Here is a 20,361-nt window from a genome sequence, read left to right as displayed (position 1 = left end):
TTTTTACAGAGCCAATTTTAGTAAATGACACCTTTTTGAAAATTTTCCTACAATAAATACCTATTAAATAACATTCTCGGTATCAAGTGACAACAATAACAATTGTAGCTTGTCAACGAGGCTGTGAGTTCAACTACTGTGGGCTTCAACTACTGTCAAATCTTTTAAACGTCATTCGTTGGGCAGTCCCAATAATTTGAATTCTATATGTATTTTTGCATTTTTTAAAGATTTTGAAAGGGCTCCACCTTCACGCAATTCGATACTTCATTGGGTACGCCAATTTTTCCAGGAGGGAACAGTTAAAAGAAAAGTTAGAACAAACCTAAATGCACAAGATAATCTGTTGGGTGATATTTTGCTGGTAAAAGAAGTGTTGTCCTTAAACAATAACCAAATATCTATTAGGAAGATAGCTCAAACGATAAATATGTCAAAAAGTAAAGTACATAAAATTCTAAAAATAAATAAGTTTAAACCCTACAAAATTCAAACTTTCCAAAAAATAGAAAATCGCGCCCTTAAAAAAAGATATTTAATGTGCGAAACACTACTAGATCTTTTTAGAAATGAGCCGGATACCAATTTAATATAGTCTGATGAGGCAACATTTCACATCAGTGGTCGAGTAAATAAGCATAACTGCCGAATTTGGGGAGATGAAAATCCTCGAGAGTATAACGAATTTGAAAGATATTCTCCTAAGCTGAACGTTTGGTGTGCAGCATCGAAATCTAAAATTTATGGACCATTTTTTTTTTAAGAAGCAACAGTGAATGGAAACAATTACACCGATATGTTGGAAACATTTTTTTATCCTCAACTTCAGCAGGATGGAATTTTAGACACAGTCTACTTCCAGCAAGACGGTGCGCCACCACACTTCTCCAGGGTCGCAAGGGATTCCTTAGATATTACTTTTGGAAACAGATGGATAGGGCGAGCAGGTCCAATCGAGTGGGCACCTTATTCTCCCGATCTAACCATTCCAGATTTTTGTATATGGGGATATGTAAAAGACCGTTGCTACAATCCAACCCCAAGAAATTTGGATGAACTGCGCAACAACATAGTAAACGTTTTCAACCAAATTACACCGCGAATGCTACAAAACGCCTTCGGCAACTTATTTCTCCGTCTACATTTGTGTTCCGAGCAAAATGGGGGTCATATTCAGCAGCTAATTTATTAGTTATAAATTAAAATGAATTTCTTCAATTGTTTGTTGTTAAAATTGTTGTAAATAGTTGTAATTTAATACATAGAATAAATACTTTTTATAGACATGGCAATAGCGCAAATTATTTAATTATGATCATGCTAAAGCGATACATAGGCAATTACCAGAAAACGTTCATCAATCACCGAATATGTATTCTAGGAAAATTTTCAAAAAGGTGTCATTTATTAAAATTGGCTCTGTAAAAAAAAATTATGAATTTAAGACAATTTATACATTTTCGGAAAGGGGATTTAACAGGCTTTCATGTGAAATTAAAAAGTACAGGGTGTTACATCTAAAATTGTTGAGAAATCGACCTTTGAAAATCATCAATTTTTTTCCTCCTATTTCAGGTAAATTTTGAAACTGGGCAACACTGTCAAAAAAAACTTTAAAAATATTGATGAAGTTCTGTGAAAACCGCACGTTGCTGTCATTTTTCTTTCTCGACTTATAAGCAGTTAAAATGTGTCAGTTTATAAATGGACACCCTGTATTATAGCATGAATTATGTTTAACATCCCAAGATAACTGGTTGGGTAGTGATTACGTATACAATATTTCTGGCGATTTCGTAAGCAAAAGTAATAAAAGCAAAAGTAGAGATTGCTTCGATTTTAAAACTAGATTTGTCCAAACTATCAAGGACAAACAAGTTTTCTCTAAAAGTCACTCGTACTTCTAACTATTTCGACAATTCTTAAGTCAATACTTTAGAACATTGAACACCTAGAATACGCCTAGCTGCAAACCATAGACGAGGACGAGGTGTTTGAGTTCACCATTTCTTAGACCACGATGTCAAATCGATTTTCAAATTTGTCATACAATATATATTTTTATTAATTCACTGACTTTTTTTAATATGTTGTATTTTTTAGCAGCTAAATTGTACTCTTTAAAATTTTTTTTTATTTGCTAACTAATAATATATACTTTGGGATTAATCAACCAACTTTCCAGAATAAAAAAATTTTCTCAACAAAAAAGTTAATGAAAAAAAAGCAACTTGGCAACGTAAGATACCTTGTTGAATGTTTACAATTCAAGTATCCAATGTTGCCACTTTGCGTTTTTTTAATTTAGATATTTTTGCAAGTGTGTGAAGGTAGTGTTGTGGAAAATTCCACAACAAAGAATTTAATTTTTAATTTAAAAGATTATTTTTAAACAGGCGGCTCATCAAACACTTTCCTGAGAATAGAAGTATTTTTCTTCAGTCCAGAGAATTTGCCCCCGGCACCAAATGCAGCGAAAGTAAGCATTCGGACGTTTTGATTGGCTAGTTTGGTGACAAAGCGGGAGAAAATAACGCGATGATGGGAGAGATAGTACACGGTTCGCATTCTCCACTATTTTTTTGGCCCAACAGCGGCGTACTTTTGAACGATTCTGAATTTGTGTTGTTGAAATATCACTTTGCTAAAATAAATACAGTCCAATCATACAATAAATTGTGTGCCTAAGTATTAAATAATTGTTGCCAGCATGCAGTTTATAGTCCGCACCCGCTGTTACTTAATCGATCCTGGAATTCCCAAGGGACTTTAATAATTTTTTGTTCAGATTTTAACCAAATCGACTTATGATGGTTACAAACGAAGGTTTTTTTGTGAAAAATCATAATAAAAAGGTTGATTTCCTTAGTGCATTTGTTATCCACGGGTTTTATTATCCAAGAAAAGTTTTAAGCATCCAAGAAAGCATGACATTTGCTATCTGGAGAGTTTGCAAATAAACACCGTCCCAAATTTTCTGCATCAAGTAGCATTAACGTTATTTTGGCTATACAGTCTTTGGTGCATCATCCCATTACTTTTGACTGCATTCGTAGTATAAAGGGGAAATATCTCCAGCATTTGTGCAAGAGGATTTTCTAGGCCCATATCAAATAATATATCATTAATTAATAAATATATTAACAATACAACTAGAGTTACCATTTTGGACCAAATCTCAAGACCTAATCATTATTTAAATTAGGCCAAATTTATGTAAAGCCTAAACAAAACTGTATCTAGCCTTTTCCAAGGTAGGTACAATTAATTTTATATCTTGTTTAAACCTTACATAACCACCACAATAATATTTTCACTATTACACTAAAATTAAGCAAAAGCTATTCATTAGTAATTTGAAACTTATAATACTTAGTTAATAGACACATAAAAGACACACATTAATGAAAAAAAATGTGACAAAATAAATACACTAATCAAAGCATTAGGAGCTGTGCTTGTTGCCAAACTTTTTTTATTAGAAGTTGAAACAAACATATGTTTGGATTTTGTTTAGGATAGGTTAAACGAAAAGTTTTATCCGTGTCCTTTGAGAGTTATCACCGTTTATGTTTTTTAACATCCAACAACTCAGTAATTTTTTACTAAAAAAGTTTCGTTTGTAGAGGCTTGCAACCATCTCAAATCCATTTAGATATTTATTATATTTTGTAGAAAAAAATTTAATTCAAATCTTTAGGTAGTTTAGGGAATCTTTTATTTTTTTAATATTCGACTTTTTAATTAATTTTCACAAAAAAATCTTAATTTGTAGAAGTTTATAACCACCATAAATCGATTTAGTTATTTATTGTTAATATCTGGACAGAAAGATTATTAAAATTCCTTGGAAATTCCAAGAGATAGGGGTATTATGTCGATTAAAATAATAACAGCGGACGCGGACTATAAATAAGTCAATAAGCAAACGACATATACAGCGTTCTCAATTTAGTTGCTAGATATCGGCTGTAGACTAGTTTCACACACACATTATTACATTTATGGCGATTACTGGTTTCAATAAGCGAAAAACTTGCCAGATTATAACAACATACTTAATTATACATTTCTATTAACATTTTCCTAAAAAAAAATGAAGGGAAAAAGCTTAATTTTTGTATCAAAATCTCCATATGTCTTCTTTTATAATATTATAACCTATAGATGACACCTAAGTCGCCCGTGAAAGGCACGATTTGAATTTTATATCTGCCAATATATATGACCCACTTCAGACTTCTTTAACATTTTTCAGGAAAAATGAAGTTTTTAATTTTATTATTAATTAAAAAGCCTCCCTGAAATTACTCAAAAGGTACACCATCTAAACGTAAACAACGAGCGCAGTTGTCCTATACCTTTATCGTGTGAATATTTCCGGGCGATATTTACAGCGTTGCCGTTCTGTCAGTGGCGGCTTTTGGGGTAGAGCCACAGTGCCATGGCTCTACCTAATAAACGTTGAAAATAAAAAAAATAATTTATTTTTTAAATTTTACTTCAGTCCAAAAAAATATCTGTATATTAATATTTAATACCTTAGAACATTGAAAGGCTAGAATTAGTAAACAACACCTTTGTTTGAGTCCAACATGTGCACAGGGGCAAGAGGGGTGTTCTGTTTACAAACATATTTGCCGATTCTCTGTTGTCAAGTCGACGCAAATTTCCAACGGAGGAAATTTTTAGCTATATTTTAACAACCATTATAACGTTAATTTAAATTATTTGTGTTGTATTTTATAGCAAGATTTAAAATAAAAAGTATAAATACCACAATTAACCTATTTTAAGAATAAATATAATATTCTTAAGCAAAAAAAAACAAAATTATTAACATTCTAAATATAATATTATAATATTATATATATAATAAATATAATATATAATATATAATAAATATAATATAATATATAATAAATATAATATTCTTAAGCAAAAAAAAACAAAATTATTAACATTCTTATCCCTAAAACTGCTTCTAAAAAATTTAAAGCAACAACACCGGAGCTTAAGCGCCTGAGCCATACGCGTAGTGTCATCATCAGCCGATCTTTTCACAAGTAAGTACCGATACTTTCATAACATCACATCATAGGGTTACCATCATCATAAACGTAGAATAGGGGATCTTATAAACATAAACCTAATAAAAACTTGAATGCGAAAGTGTGCGTAAAATACCAAAATATTTATATTTTTAAATCTAAATATTTTTTTGAACATATTCATCTATCAATAGGCTATAAAAAATATAAAACTAGAATTTTGTCCCTGGTTTTATTACAGGATTTTATGTTTTTTTTTGTTGTTTTGAGAGAAAGAAGGCATAATACCCATGTACCTATCTATATATAGTTATGTTTTTTTAATATAGACATTAGGTAGATAGATGAAATTACAAATTTTTTATTGCCTAAAGAATTTTGAAATTTATTTAGATATTGATATCTATGTATAAAGTTAATTTTGTCTTTCCTTAAAATTTGGTCGATTATTTTTTTTCTGTTTTACCATATTGCAACTTACAATAATATATATAGTAATTGGCACCACATATTAATTTATTACTGTAATTTTTTTTGCTTTTTGATTAAATATCAAATACTTATTATAGATTGCCTAATCCTAATATATGCCCAAAGGGAACAATGGATTTCATTAATGGAAATCAACACAATTAAAAAGAACATATTTGTTCAGATCACATCCTTAGAAGTGATTTCTTATATAAGGAAGATAATATTATCAGTAGCCAGACTTTATTAAAAAAATGAGCTCTACCTCAAAGGTAATTTTTTTTAAATATATTTTTCTAGCATAAATAAATCGTTACAAAAAGTATTAGTGTTACTCATATAAGCTTTATTTATATCTAATACTTATTAAATTAGGTATGTGTGTAAAACTATTTTTTTAGTAGGATTTCTGATGCACTGGTTAAAAACACAGCAGCCCATAATTTAGTTAATTTACCAAGTGATTTACCCTTCAAAGCTGCAGGGGTAGTTTTCTGAAGAGTGCAAAAAATTCTTTAGCTTCCAAAATGGTATCAAACAGTGAATCTAATATAGACAAGTATGGATAATTAAAATAGATTAATATTCTTGATACACCAAATTTTGTATAATTACAGATCTGATCATTCATCATCAACAATAACTGCATCTGAGATTAATAGTTACCGTGGGGTCTAGGTCAACAATTACTATTTCTCATCCAAGCCGTTTTTGTTTAACTGCGACACATTTCCTGACTCTGCCAAGGAAAAGGTAAAAATACCCTCAAAATAGACTACTAGTTTTATGCTATGTATCATCTTATTCTATATATCTTATTTAAAAGTGATATAGTATTTTATTGTGTTATATTTGTTTAATTAAAATGCAATTATTGGAATAAATTGGATTATCATAATACATTTTTTAAATTTTTTCTTTTTAATTTTGGTAATACTATATTTTCATGTATATTATTCTAGGGTAAAATCAAAATGATATCCTGAGGACCTAAGCACTGATGATTCCACCGTTTCAAAAGCTAAATCACTTGTCACCAAATTATGGAAAAAAAAATAAAGAACAAAAAATTAAAATTCGAAGATTGCAACAAACAAATTCGCGCCAAAGAAATTGAATTAGATGTCTCAAGTCATTATGAAAATACTTAAGAAATAATAATATGATTTTCCAGAAAGCCCAACATACTACATATTTTATTTGACATGTAAAAGTACTTGTTTGTATATTACTACTAATAAACTATCTAATCTAATCTATTGTACATAGTCTTTATTCTTAGGTAATCCTTGTTTTTTAGTATAAATTAATATGATATAATAATTGGTATTAGGTATTATATAGGTCACTGTTAAATGTCTCAAAACCATTGTACAGGCTCAATACTCATAATAAAAATCTTATAACCTATAAGAAACCTGCAACTTCTTCACAATTTAAACATCCTTGTAGTTTTAACTCTTACCGCTGAAGCAATACTGTCCCTTTGAAAAAGTCAGCACCATAGAAGTATATATTATGTCATATAAAATAAGTGATGTAAAACTGAGTTTTGTCCAATATAACAATAACAATAAAATTTTCCGAAATGTTAAAAATTTGTGTCTTAAACATGATTTATAAAGAAATCTATAATATTATATTAAAAAAATTTAAATTAATTAATTCCTCTAACAAAGTCCGTTAAAAAAACACATAAATAGCTCATAAATAGTAATATTACTTATACTCAAACTCTATAATAATTAATTAAAATTTAGCAGGTAAATATTTGTTGACGACGTCACTGGTAGAGAGTGCTCGTATCCGTGGCATCAACAATGCAATCGAGCGGCGTTGCGATGCCATTACCGTTTTCTCGTTTCTTCGTACTTTATTTTCATTTATTTAAAGTACATATATTGACTTCGATATAGTGCATCTTATCAAAATTATTTTAAAAAAATGCTTGATATTTTATTAAATAAAAAATATAGGGAGCAGTAGTATTAGTAGTAATACTACAAATACTAAAAACAACTAAAAATTTTTATAATATTATAAAGTGATTATTGCCATTTCTCTATAAGCATTTGGCATCATTGCATCAGAGATGTTGCAAGCAAACAAACCTGCCCATAGTTCCACGGCATGCTACTTCTAGCCTTTCAATGTTCTAAGTTTAATACCAATTATAAAATTAAATACTGGAACGCAGCCAGTGCAAGATTCCGCAAATTTCGCTAATGCGGAATCGAAGACGTAGTTGTATCGATGCATGTTACATCGAATAATCACAGCAAATGTCCTTGAAACAATGTGGTAAAGCTACGGCAAATTAAATCATTTTGGGCCAGGCTCCAAACCAATAGAATCTTTTCTAGCAAAACGTGCGTGATATTGTTTGTTTTGATTATTCATCGGGCGTTCGCGGTTCCGTAGAGATCTTTTATTTTATTTGGCTAGCGTTTTCGGCTTTGTTGGTGTTTTTTATTTTTATTAAATATTAAAAACAATGAATAAAATTAGTTTTTTAAAAGCAAATCCATTTCCAAATTAGATTAAGGTTTGGCCCTACCTCCCTGAACTGTCACGAGCCGCCACTGCGTTCTGTGGGGAAATTTGGCCATTGTGATTAGTATAAATATAGTACGACATAGTTTGGATTATTTAACGAATTTCACCCTTTCTTTTGCTTTATAATAAACAATGCAATTCAGTTTCTGCTAATTACAATAACTTATTATCACTTTAATTTTCTTCTGTTAAAATTGAGTAATCACTGGCAACATGGAATACCAAGCATGTTTATCAACAAAATTTTCCGTCTGTGCCCTGTGTAGATGGTGCGCTTAATTCAAAACATCAATGTTTATTCTAGTGTATTCAATGTTCTAAGGTCAATACTAAAATTAGTTGAAAATAAATAAGTGTATTTTATGAGTACGTAAAATAAAATAAATTTTTCCTCTTTTCGATAATGTCTATATGAGATATTTTATATCGTGTTTCGGAAACATGCTGCAAAACTTTAAGTGTTTATACTTTTTATAAATGCCTTATCAAACTATATAAGTGTCTGTTTGCTGACCATTTAAATTATATAAACTTAATATATCTTCATCAACAGATTGGAATGATTCTCAAAAAAGATTTAAACTCGTGTCTCAGTAATTTAATGTAAATAAAAGTAAGAGTCACACTTTCACTTTTACTCAATTTTTTTAAAATTTTAACTACACCACTGATAATTTATTTTTGGATCGAAAACTTGAAACTATGTTCTTGACATCTGTTATCAAACGAATTTAGGGTTTAAAGTTCCACATTTTGAATATAAAATACTTGGTTTTATTAGAAATCTTTAAAAAAGATCAATAATGGTTTAGTTAACCTTTGTTAGATATAGTTAGATGTTTTATTTACATGTTGCCGTTTTGAAAAAACGCCTAAGATTATTCAACAAATTATTTAAACTATTTTTAAAAATCTCTAATAATCAATATCACCAATATTCAAGGAAATGATTACTCTTACATAACGGTTCTAATATTTGAATCATTTGAATTATTTCCAATCTACAATTATCAATGGCAGAAGCTTTTTTTCTTTTTTTAAGTTTTAATCTATAATCTCTTTTTATATAGATAAATGTAATATATATCCATTAAACAAAAGAAATTAAGAACAAACATTATATATTTACGAAATTCAAATCTGACCACTTAAAGTTTCGCAGAACCTTTATAAAACATATATTAATAATATTTCAAATATATACTACAATCTGTATCAAAAACGAATAATAATTTCTTGAAATATTCAATTCGTTAGAATACAAGTGCCATTATAAATAAGTCGCGAAATAACAATAATTATGCACTTTAAAATTAGAAGAATTATTGTTCTTTTTGTATTATAGTTGTGCATGTAAGCATCATTCTTAAATTTAAAAGGATGCATTAAAAGTCTAGAGAGCAGAAAAAAGAAGTATAAGACATATCCGCTGTCTACATCTTACAACATTGTGCATACATTATTTAACAGAATTTTGATGTTTTCTATTGTTGAGACAATGCTTAAAAGAATATTTTTATAAATAATCAGATAATAATAGCACAGTAAATATCCAACACTCACTCACCTTTAAACTTTCTTTTGCAGCAAGAACAAACAAAGGGTTTTCTATCCTTGTGAAAATCAAAAGAGTGGACTTTAAAGTCTTTTTGCACAACAAACTCAGCAGGGCATTTGGTACATCTGAAAATCGTTCTTCCCACAAGTTTCTCATCAAGTTTTATTTTGCCTTTCTTATGGGCAAGCTTATGGTCGTCTGCTTCAGCACTAACAAAAAAAGGATTTGAAACAATTTTTTTTCACTCAATTTTTTATATACTTACACACACATAAAAGAAATATTACAGTAAGGACACTGTTTAAAACAGGTAGACACATCCCTCCCGACATATATGATTCTCTTCTTTTTATTAGGATCAGAAGACATGTGGATAACATTAATTCCACCAGAAACCAAGTCATTGGTTTCTTCTGTGGACATATCTTTGTTTACTACCAAGCATCTTGAATTCTGAGAACTAATATCAAATAGTTGTAATAGTCCTTCTGGAATTTTCGAGCAAGATTTTGATGAATCACCGTCTGCTGGAGTGGAATCTAAAAGAAGGAATATGATTTTCTTAGTTGTAAGGTGGATATCTTAAAAGTCTCTCACCCTCCTTTGAGGTGCTATCGTTTGTATCTGTCAAATTTCCATTGTCTGAGAGTTCGGTTTTGTCCAAAATAAGCTCATGGCTAATGTCAATGTCAGGACTATCCCAGAAAGGATCGAAGTCATGTTTGGTGGATTCATTACTGGCAGCCTATAAGTCAAGTAAAGTTTTATATGGGTAGACAAGAGTTTTATTTGTACACACTGTGTATATTTTTACTTTGACTTTTTGGTTTATTTGTTGTTGTACAATAAAAGCATCTGATCTTTAACACTTGTGTGTGTCTATAAAAAGATTAATTTAAAGAAATTCTACTAACTTGTTTCAAATTATTTTCCCTTTTTCTTTCTGAGAATAATTTAAACTTTTTGGAAAACAAAAACTTTTCCTAGTGTGCATCTCACAACACGAGTTTCACACCTATGCAGCATATTCAAATCTTCATCTAACCAGGGAATAAAAGATGGAATTTAGCACTTTTCCTTTAAAGAAAAAATAACAATTTCAAATAATGAAGCCTAAATTTCTTCTATATGTATGTATGTCCGCGATAGTCTAACTTTACATCAAATATAATTCCTAAGTCTTTCCTCTCTATGCATCTTTGCCAAACAATATTATTAATTGTATAATTAAATAAATAGTTATTTTTTGGGCGTAAATCAACATTTAGAGGCATTAAGCTGTAAGTAATAGTTTTGGCAGCATTGATAACTGAATTTGCAAATTTTCAGTAATAAAACTAGAAATAACAGGGTACCCATGTTTTAACAATGGGAAACACCAAATGTTTACCTGAAAAAATGGAACCTTTGCTTTGGTATTTAAAATGAAATATAATTTGTCACACCGAAAACATCAGCTCCTTAAAACAGGACAAATTTAAGCAATTTCCCAAATATCAGGGATTATCTGCATAGGAAGAATTAAATTTAAACTATTTTAAGGAACTTGCTCAAAAGACCAGTCAGAGATACTGTACCCCGCAATTCTTATTTTTATAAGAATTAGGATAAAATGATGATGGAAGCTGAGTGTCATCAGCATATAGATGTGATGAGCATTGATGAATCTGACGTAAGTCAGCAGTAAAAAGGGCAAAAATATGGGGCCAAGAATAGACCCCTGAGACACTCCATGTTGAAGATATTGAATGGCAGACCTAGTCACATCAAGGTCCACAACCTGCCTTCTAAGTTATGATGAGAACCAGCCACAAACTAGATCAGAAAACCCAAAAAAGTGCAGCTTGGCAATCAGCATATCATGATTAATAAGATTAAATGCCTTCTATAATCTAAGAGTACCACACAGAAGACCTTTGATCCATCCATGCTTTTAGATATGCAACTAGTAACCCTGCTAAGTGCTGTTGCTGTGCTCTAAATCCAAACTGAACATCTGGCAGTATGTGTTGAGAGTGAACAAAATTGTTCATCATGTCAGAAACTAGTCGTTCAAAAAGCATTTTCCCAAGGATTGTCAATTATGGCTAATTGGTCGTAATTCATCTAGACTACTGATATGTGTAGTCTTGGGTAGCAATTTAGAGAAAGCTCCTTTTCCTATAACCCCTATCAGGTATTTTCCAGACTCCAGATAAGAATGTAAGTAATAGTTTTGGTGTATACCACAATGGATAAGTACATTTTGAGTTACAATAACTTGTCCTATATATGTTTAATAGGTAATATATTCTATCATAAAATGCTTTACACAAACCAATAGGGTTAGAATAATGATCCAAAAAGTTATCAATTTATTTAAGGGAAACCACTGTAACAGTTAGTACGTTAGGCCTGAAGTTGTAACTTTAAGAAATATTTCATTTGAATTTTTAAAATTATTAAAAAAAAAATCATTGGTAAGAAGAGATTTGCATGTAGCTCATTTCTTAAGTAATAGTTTAATGCCCTAAAATAACATACATTTTGTGTTTAAAGATGTGTATGACACTTACATTGGCATTTGTTTATTAAATTGGTGGTTTATTAATACAGTCCACTTTTCTTATTAATAATAGTAAGAATGCAATTTTTTAGAATCTTAAGCCACTAAGGTATAATAGAAAATCTTATGGATTTAAGTCAAGGCTTTTACCTGGCCATGTATTTATACCATTTATTCATAGGACTATGTATTATTTAGCCGTTAAGTAATCTAAGTGATTTAATAAGATGTAAGATGTAAACTAAAATTTTTTCATAAAAATTCTTGAAATGTGGTTTCATAAACAAAAAAAATATTTTGACTTAATATACATAGTAATTACATGTAAAGAAAAAACAATTATCAGAAGTAAAGAAAAAAATCACAACCATAACAAAATTTCGAATTATTATAGGTTAAAATATTAAATCTGATACTATATCCTGTAGCAAAAAAAATCACAGGTAAAACTGATTACATTTGACAATACTAAATATAATTGATAAAGTTAGTGTATTATACCAGCTTGAACAACACTTAGTTTTTTTGCAAAACTAACGAATAATTTCAGATCTATACTATCCAATATGTGTCTTATTATTATTATGTAAGATACAGTTAAAAGGTTAACACCTAGACTTATTCACAGTAAAATAATTTATACTTCCTATGTCTCAATATGAAACGAGATTGGATCTATAAAGTTATGATATTTAGTGCCATTGTTCACATCACAAATAAATATTATACACTAAATTAGTCTCCAACTGCACAGTTTCTGAATATTAAATCAGGCCAACATACTATCATACAACTCATACAAGATCAGTAATGAAATCTAAGAATATCTGAAAAGGATGGTGTTTATCCTGCTAGAGGAGTAGAGAATGATTTATTATTAGATAGGTTTGAAATGGTATACTTGCAAACCATAAGGCATAGAGTAGGAATTACCTTTTCATTCAAGCTCTTAAATAATAAAATTGATTGTGCCGAGTTACTAAATCAAATTAGGTATATTATTCGCAGGTTAAACGCAAGATGTTCCTTAACTTTTTATAGTCAACGACCTGTTATTTATTTAATACTTATTGTACATGTTGTGACATTTTCTATGATTCTTTGAAAGCAATAATTAGCATGGTTAATTGATTTATTACTTTCTATTGTTTACTTATTTTATAGTTTAGGTTAGGGTTATGATGTATTAAGTAATTTTGTTAAACTATTTTTTGTTATTTTTTATCAAGATTTATTTTTGTATTTCCTGTAACTGGGTGACTTTCCTGTTGGAAATAGATGACTATTTATTATATAGTTAGTTTATTATTTATTAAATAGTTTTATTTTAATTGCATGTTGTTAAAAATAGCTTGTACTAACCTACATAATAGTATATATTTTTAAAATCAGAATATCAAATCAAATCAAAATATGCTTTATTGTCATAAGAGATAATCTTGTCGACAAAGCTGTATGGGAAGAATGGCATTACCATATTTAGGTAAAAACAAAAAAAAAACACACATACAATACACAAATCATACATAAGTATAAAATAGCAACCAAAATAAAGCTCAAAAAAGAAAATCTTTTACAGCAAAACTTAAGTACTACATACACACTTCTGACAAGGCACAGACAAATATTCGTCAGACAATATAAAATATATAATGTCATATGTTAAAATCTATCTAAAAAGAAGTCATTTACTTCATAGTAGCCTCTTGCAACCAACAATTTTCTAACCCTTTTCCTAAAGACTCTATTACTTTGCATTTCCTTAATGTCCACTGGAAGATCTTTTAAACATTTTTTTACCATCAAATATAAATGTCCTTTTTATTAATGAGTTTGACGGTATAGGCAAAATCACATCATTAGCCCTTTGCTGATATAATGGTTCCTATCTCCAACATTGAGATCTCTGTACTTTTTGTGAAGTAAGCACACCATTTCCAGTGTAAATAAAGAAGGCAACATAAGGATTTTGTGAGTAATAAAAAGTTCTCTACATGAATCTCTTATTCCTACTTTGCAAATATATCTGATAGCCCTCTTTTGCAAGATAAAAACACTCATAAATAATGGATTGGTACATGCACCCCAAAAACACAAACCGTACCTCAGATGTGACTCAATCAGTGCAAAATAGGCATTCCTGGCCATACCAAACTCTACTTCTCTTGTTATGATTTTAAGGGTATAACAATTAGACGCCAACTTGTTGCACAATAGTCTGATATGACTTTCAAACTTCAATTTGTTGTCAAGACTTATTCCCAAGAACTTATTCTCATTTAAATTATTTAAATCAATCTTTCCAAGGCAAACTCTGCTCAAACTGCATTTAAAGTTCATGACATTTGTTTTGAATAAACTTTTTACAGGTTTCAACTATAATCTCCATGGTATTTTTTGACACAAAAAAATTTTTTTTGTGATCTTATGTCAATCTGATATCCATGTAGGCAGGCATTAATATAGCATTTTACTATAGATTTATCTGCAAAAATCCACTCTTAGATCAACACAATTTATCTTCAGAGTTTATTCTTGTTAGATATTTAAAAAAAATTATAGGTATATTAAAAAAAAGTTGATTAAGATAATTGAAAAAACAAAGTGTGTTTAAATTAGTTAATGGTTGATAACTATGATAGATTATCGGTTTAAAAAAAATTAAAACAACAGAAATTTGGTTTCCCTTTCTTAGTATTTTTGTGTTAGTAATTTTAGGTAGTAATATAAACAGACATGAAGGAGAATATTATTAGAAAATTCTATCTATAATTAAATAAAAAGTATTATGATTATATCAAGGCAATTTATGGTTTGCTAAGAGCAAGACAAGAGAAAATACCACAGAGGTTTTAAGAGTATTCTAAAACTAAGAATTAAATTTATAATTCTTTTGTTATGTCTTAAAAATATGTCATCATTTTTAATAAAACATGTACTTATTTAACTGGAACCCAATAGTGGTAGTACATGATTTATTTACTCTGATTGTAGTCAAGCAGTACCTAATTTGTTTATTGGTCAGATTGCTTCAGGCTAACATACCTGTTCAGTTTTAGAATAGTTGTGATCAATTTCTGCCTTCACATATTGATCATCATCATGAGCGAAATTCTTAATTGTCTCATTAGATATACCATTTACATTGGCTATCTTATTTTCCATTTCCAAACACTGTTTAATAAATGGATAAACAATTTGAAGGAGCTTAAAGCACCCATTACATAAGAAGTCCTCATCAGTAGCTGTCTAAAAGAAATACCAGATCAAACCCAAAGAATGGTAGCTATTGAAATTGTACATACAACTTTCGGAACACAGAAAAGTAACACATTCTTTATAGTCATTGGAGGTTGCTCAATACCCCATAGTGTTTTCAAGGAGATGAAAGGCTCCTTAGTATATGCTTCATTTTGCCAACAAGTTCTACAGTTTTGTGGAGTTGTTGGTAGCACTACTTGAACATTTATTGGGCCTTCCCTAGAGTTTAGTTGGAAGAGGTCTTCAAAGGAGACTTCTGAAATGTCTCCTTGCGAAGCGACGTCCTTCATCGCTCAGATCATTAAAAATTAAATTTTTAAAGGCGGTTTGAATTTGAATAAATCAAAGCAGAGACTAGAGAGTCTTAGAGAAATAAATGTAGATATAAATGGCGAGGAATGCACAACTCGAAAATGAAGCCTCGTGGAATGTCACGTGTCACTTTTTAATCAAAGTGACAAGAATGACAAGTTTTTTCTCTTGAGCCATATTTTAGCGAGTAAGCGCCTTACTCGGTTGCCTTACGATATCTTAAGCGTTACGTCATCATATGATTACGCTCGAATGACGTCATGTCTAACAGCTGTCATAGTTTAATATTAGCTTATAGCTTTACTTTTCATCGTATTGCATTCGCTTTGGAAACTGACCTAAACTATGAAAACACCCATTTGTCTAAGTTTTCAAAACGTTTTGAGTCTAAATCCGATCTCATACATTTTAAGGATCAGATCAAGAGGAAATACAATAAACAAAAAAGTTACTGGCATAAACATAACCTCACTCATATTTTTTTCACACAGAAATAAACACAAACTAATCAAACATCAATTAAAAAAAAATATCCGCGCAACCTCACCTTTACGTTCTTCACTCTTTTTTGCAAATTTCGCTCTTTTGCTTTTGATAATTTATTATTTTCTGCATTTTTATTTGGTTTGGATGTCTTAAGAGGATTATTCACCCATAAATTTCTGTTTCCTGGATAACTTTTTTATTTTACAATATTTTTTAATGCGGTTTTCACTAATGAAATGTACATATTTTTGTCAAGAGTTGATAGGTGCCAGTTTTTCAAATTTTTAAAATTTTGATTTTTTATTTAAAAACCAAAAAGATAAATAAAAAAACCTTTCCATACGTCTCTAGATACATCGATTTTAGAAACATTATATTAAAAAATCATTTCAAAAAAAATAATAATAAACCTTTGAGAATGGAAATACAAAATTCAGGCATTTTTCTTATAATTTCTTGAACCGCCGATAAGTTTAGTATCATATGACAACAACGCACGGCCGGGCTACCGTGAATCAAATCAAGAAACGCGCGACGCTTGTTCGGTCCGATCTGTGTAAGCGACGGTATCGGCTACTGTTCAACAGCAATAATTCAATATTATGCAAAATTGAAATGTTGATTGGCATTTCACTTAGAAGTATTTTATTGGGAAGGTGTTCCAATTTTCTACACGTTGTTCTTTATACTATTAGGTGTTTTATGTTTATTTTTAAGAAATGGGAAAAAGAAAAGAAGGAAAGTCAAAAGTTTATTATTCTAAACGAAAAAGTAGGAAGCCAAAAAAGGATCAGTTTAGGCCTAGAATGGCTGCAAATATGGAATAAGAATGCCACATTGCTTTTACTATTTATATATAAATGAAAATAAATGATTAATTTTGGAAAGAAAAAATTATAGAAAAATAAAGATTTTTTATTTTAAATGTCTACTGCCTGTAGAATCATAGATCCTAGGCATAATAGAGGCATGGAAATTCGAAACCCATCTAGAACTTGAGCTGTAAATGACAATTTTTGTATTACATTTGTTTGGTTTTTCTATTTTCATTAGAATATACCACTTTGTTGTATTATAATTTTCATTTTTGTATACTTACTTATATAACTCTTTAATATTGTCTTATATTTTATACAGCTTGTTCTAAAACATGTACCTACGTCATTATAAGTACACACAACATCCATAAACACAAAAAAAATAAGTGTAATCTAATGTAACGAGTTCAAAACTGAGACACACATTTTTTTTAAATTAATTGAACTTGGGGTTTATTTTATGCCCCTTTGATGAAGCTCACGCGTATGTCATAATTTATTTTTTGTATTCTGATTGCTAAGAACTGTTTAAGACGGCATATTTAAAGGTGATTAACATTAAAAGAAATTAATATTTATTTATTTTTTTATTTCTCTTTGACGAGAGCTGTATATACAGGGTGGGTAAACGTAAACGAAACGGCTATGTCGGGCTCGTAAAGATTTTAAAAAGAAAACGCTCGGACCCGTCAATTTAGATTACCACGAGGAAACATTTTCAGAGTATAATACCACCCCTATCTGTCATCCCTTAGCCAGGGTGGAACTAACCTCAAAAATTTTAAATGGAATAGTGGCTCGAGTTATACCTTGTTTGAGAGGTCTTTTGATTTTCTTTACGGCTACACCTAATTTAAAGAATTTTACTTCAGCAGTTCTCAAACTATTGACTATTTTAAGATTTAATATAGTTTTTTGGAAAACCTGTATTAAATGTTGGGTGTTTGGAAAAACTGTATTAAATCGCAATTCTTTATCGACCTATTAATTTATAACAATCATACATAAACACTAGTCCAACAAATACTGAAAATGGCCATCGTTATAAGCCATGCAATAATACAGATTGATATATACCGGGTGGTGCGTCGCCGAGCGGAACATAGGAAAACCCATGTAAATTTTAAGGGGGTCAATTATTGGCTTCCCTGTACATTATATAGAAAAATTTAAAATAACTTTTTGAAGAGACCAATCTGGCAAAGCCTTGTGCAAAGTTTCAAAAAATTTTAATAAGCTAATCTTGAATTATTCAATGTAATGTAATTGCAAAATTAGCAAATTTTCAGTTCAGGTAAAACCATACGAGCACGAGTAAAGTGAATATTGTCACTGACGTGAGGAAAAGTGTCGATAAATCAGTGATAGTCGATATTTGAAAACAAGTATGAATTATTCAATAGACGAAAAAATATTCATAATTAAGTGGCATTATGCGGGAAACAGTTTTAGAGCAGTATCTGAAAAGTTTTCAGTTTATTTCCCCACCAAGCCCATTCCGTCCATTTCAACTATTAAACGTGTTGTCAATGAGTCCAAAGGTACCGTAATAAATAATTGTAAATGTTCAACTTAGGATATCGAAAATAGAGCCGAAGAAAGAGAGAACAGAGATCTTAATATTCTACTGAGTGTGGAGAAAAGCAATATGGTTAGTACGAGGGTTATTGGGCAAGAGGTAAATAAACAACATACAACGGTATTGCGCACTTAAAAAAAACACAAATATTATTCGTATAAATTCGAAAAACATCAAGTTGCAGGAAGGAGATGAAGAGCGAAGAATGGCATTTTGTTTTGAAATGATGGAAAGAGCAAATAATCATAGGAATTTTTTTTTAAATATTTGTTTTACCGATGAATGTACATTTACCCTCAACAATGAACCAAATGTTCAGAATTGCCGGTATTGGAGCCAAAAAAATGAACATCGCTTTGTTCATACTCGGACACAATATCCCCGAAAAACAAATGTATTCGTGGGAATTATCGGACACCATATCATTGGACCCTTTTTTATGGACTATAACCTAACAGCTGAAACCTATTTGAACTTATTTCAAAATCAAATTGGACCCGCCTTGGAAGAAGTTGTTCAGGAAGATCAAATGATCTGGTACCAAATGGATGGTTGCCCGGCCCATAATTCCCGTATGGTTAGAGAGTGTTTGGAAAATGCTTTTAACGGCAATATTATTGGTCCACGGTACCGGATACTTTGGCCAGCCATGGATAACCATTGGATACAGAGCAAAATTCTATTCATTCGTGTTTTTTTATTGTTGGCTGGGTCCCTTTTTCTTTGAACAAACTTTAACGGGACAAGTGTATCTCGATTTTCTCCAATTTGAATTAGTTCCAGCATTACTAGCTTTATTTCCAAATCCATTGAACCTAGACTATCCTGACAAAGAACTAATTTTCCAGCAAGGTGGCGCTCCTCCGCACTATGATGCCACTGTGCGTACATTTTTGGATGAAACCTTTCTCAATCGGTGGATAGGAAGGAGAGGACCCATCGAATGGCCTGCTAGGTCGCCTGACCTAACATCAATGAACTTTTTTTGTGGGGATACCTCAAGTCGAAGGTATTTTTTAATAGGCTAAATAATCTAGACGACTTGAAAGAGAGAATTCGCAGAGAAGTGGGTGCCATAACTCCGGAAATGATTGAAAATGTGCAACGAGACTTTATTGATCGCCTTGTATATTGTCAAGCCGTGAATGGCAACCATTTTGAACATTTAACTTAATTTTTGTTCTTTTTTTATTTGTTACAGGAATCGTCTTTTTTTTTTGATAACTGTTGACTTTAGGTATAGGACATCATGCATGAAACATACGTAGAATTCCACGCGAAATTCACAGATGAAATAAAAAAAAGGTGCTTTTGTTTAAAAAAATGAAGTTGATGGTCGTAATTTATTTTTGAGCAACCCTATATATACAAACTTCACGTACAAAAATGCGCAGCTTAAAATAAAAATCGACGGGTCACACCCCTGAATTTTAAATGAATTTGGACATAACTTTTGGGATGCACTGTATATATATAATAGTGTTAGGCATATTTGGAAATGAGATCATTTCTTTTTTCGATCTATAGGGTTGCTTCTACCCTTTTTTGACGGAAGTCTCTAATTTATTATTTATATCTTAATTACTAAAACCGGTTTTAGGTACATATATTTGAAAGTGAGACAAAATTATAAACATTTTTATATCTCATTCCTTCTCTCCCTAAATTTGTGATACTAATACCCTCCTATATAAAAGCATTTTTTATGAATAAATTAAATCCGT

At 30.4% G+C, this 20,361-nt stretch overlaps 1 protein-coding gene across 3 annotated transcripts in view; it reads right to left on the bottom strand.

The window, feature by feature from the left end:
• Positions 1-20,361, bottom strand: part of LOC126750414 (zinc finger protein 675-like) — a 59,939-nt gene that overhangs the window by 26,173 nt on the left and 13,405 nt on the right. For 2 of the 3 annotated variants that reach the window (XM_050460037.1, XM_050460038.1), the window contains exons 4-6: positions 10,234-10,381; positions 9,902-10,175; positions 9,646-9,845 (exon numbers count right to left, since the gene is read on the bottom strand). In XM_050460037.1, the coding sequence (XP_050315994.1) occupies positions 9,646-9,845; positions 9,902-10,175; positions 10,234-10,381 (622 nt within the window). Of the gene's footprint in view, positions 1-9,645; positions 9,846-9,901; positions 10,176-10,233; positions 10,382-15,226; positions 15,431-15,486; positions 15,878-20,361 lie in introns of those variants that run through there. The other variant, XM_050460039.1, reaches the window with a different exon arrangement.

This window comes from Anthonomus grandis, chromosome 2 (assembly GCF_022605725.1).
Source record: "Anthonomus grandis grandis chromosome 2, icAntGran1.3, whole genome shotgun sequence".
NCBI lineage: Eukaryota > Metazoa > Arthropoda > Insecta > Coleoptera > Curculionidae > Anthonomus > Anthonomus grandis.
This window is presented reverse-complemented; position numbering and strand designations above follow the sequence as displayed.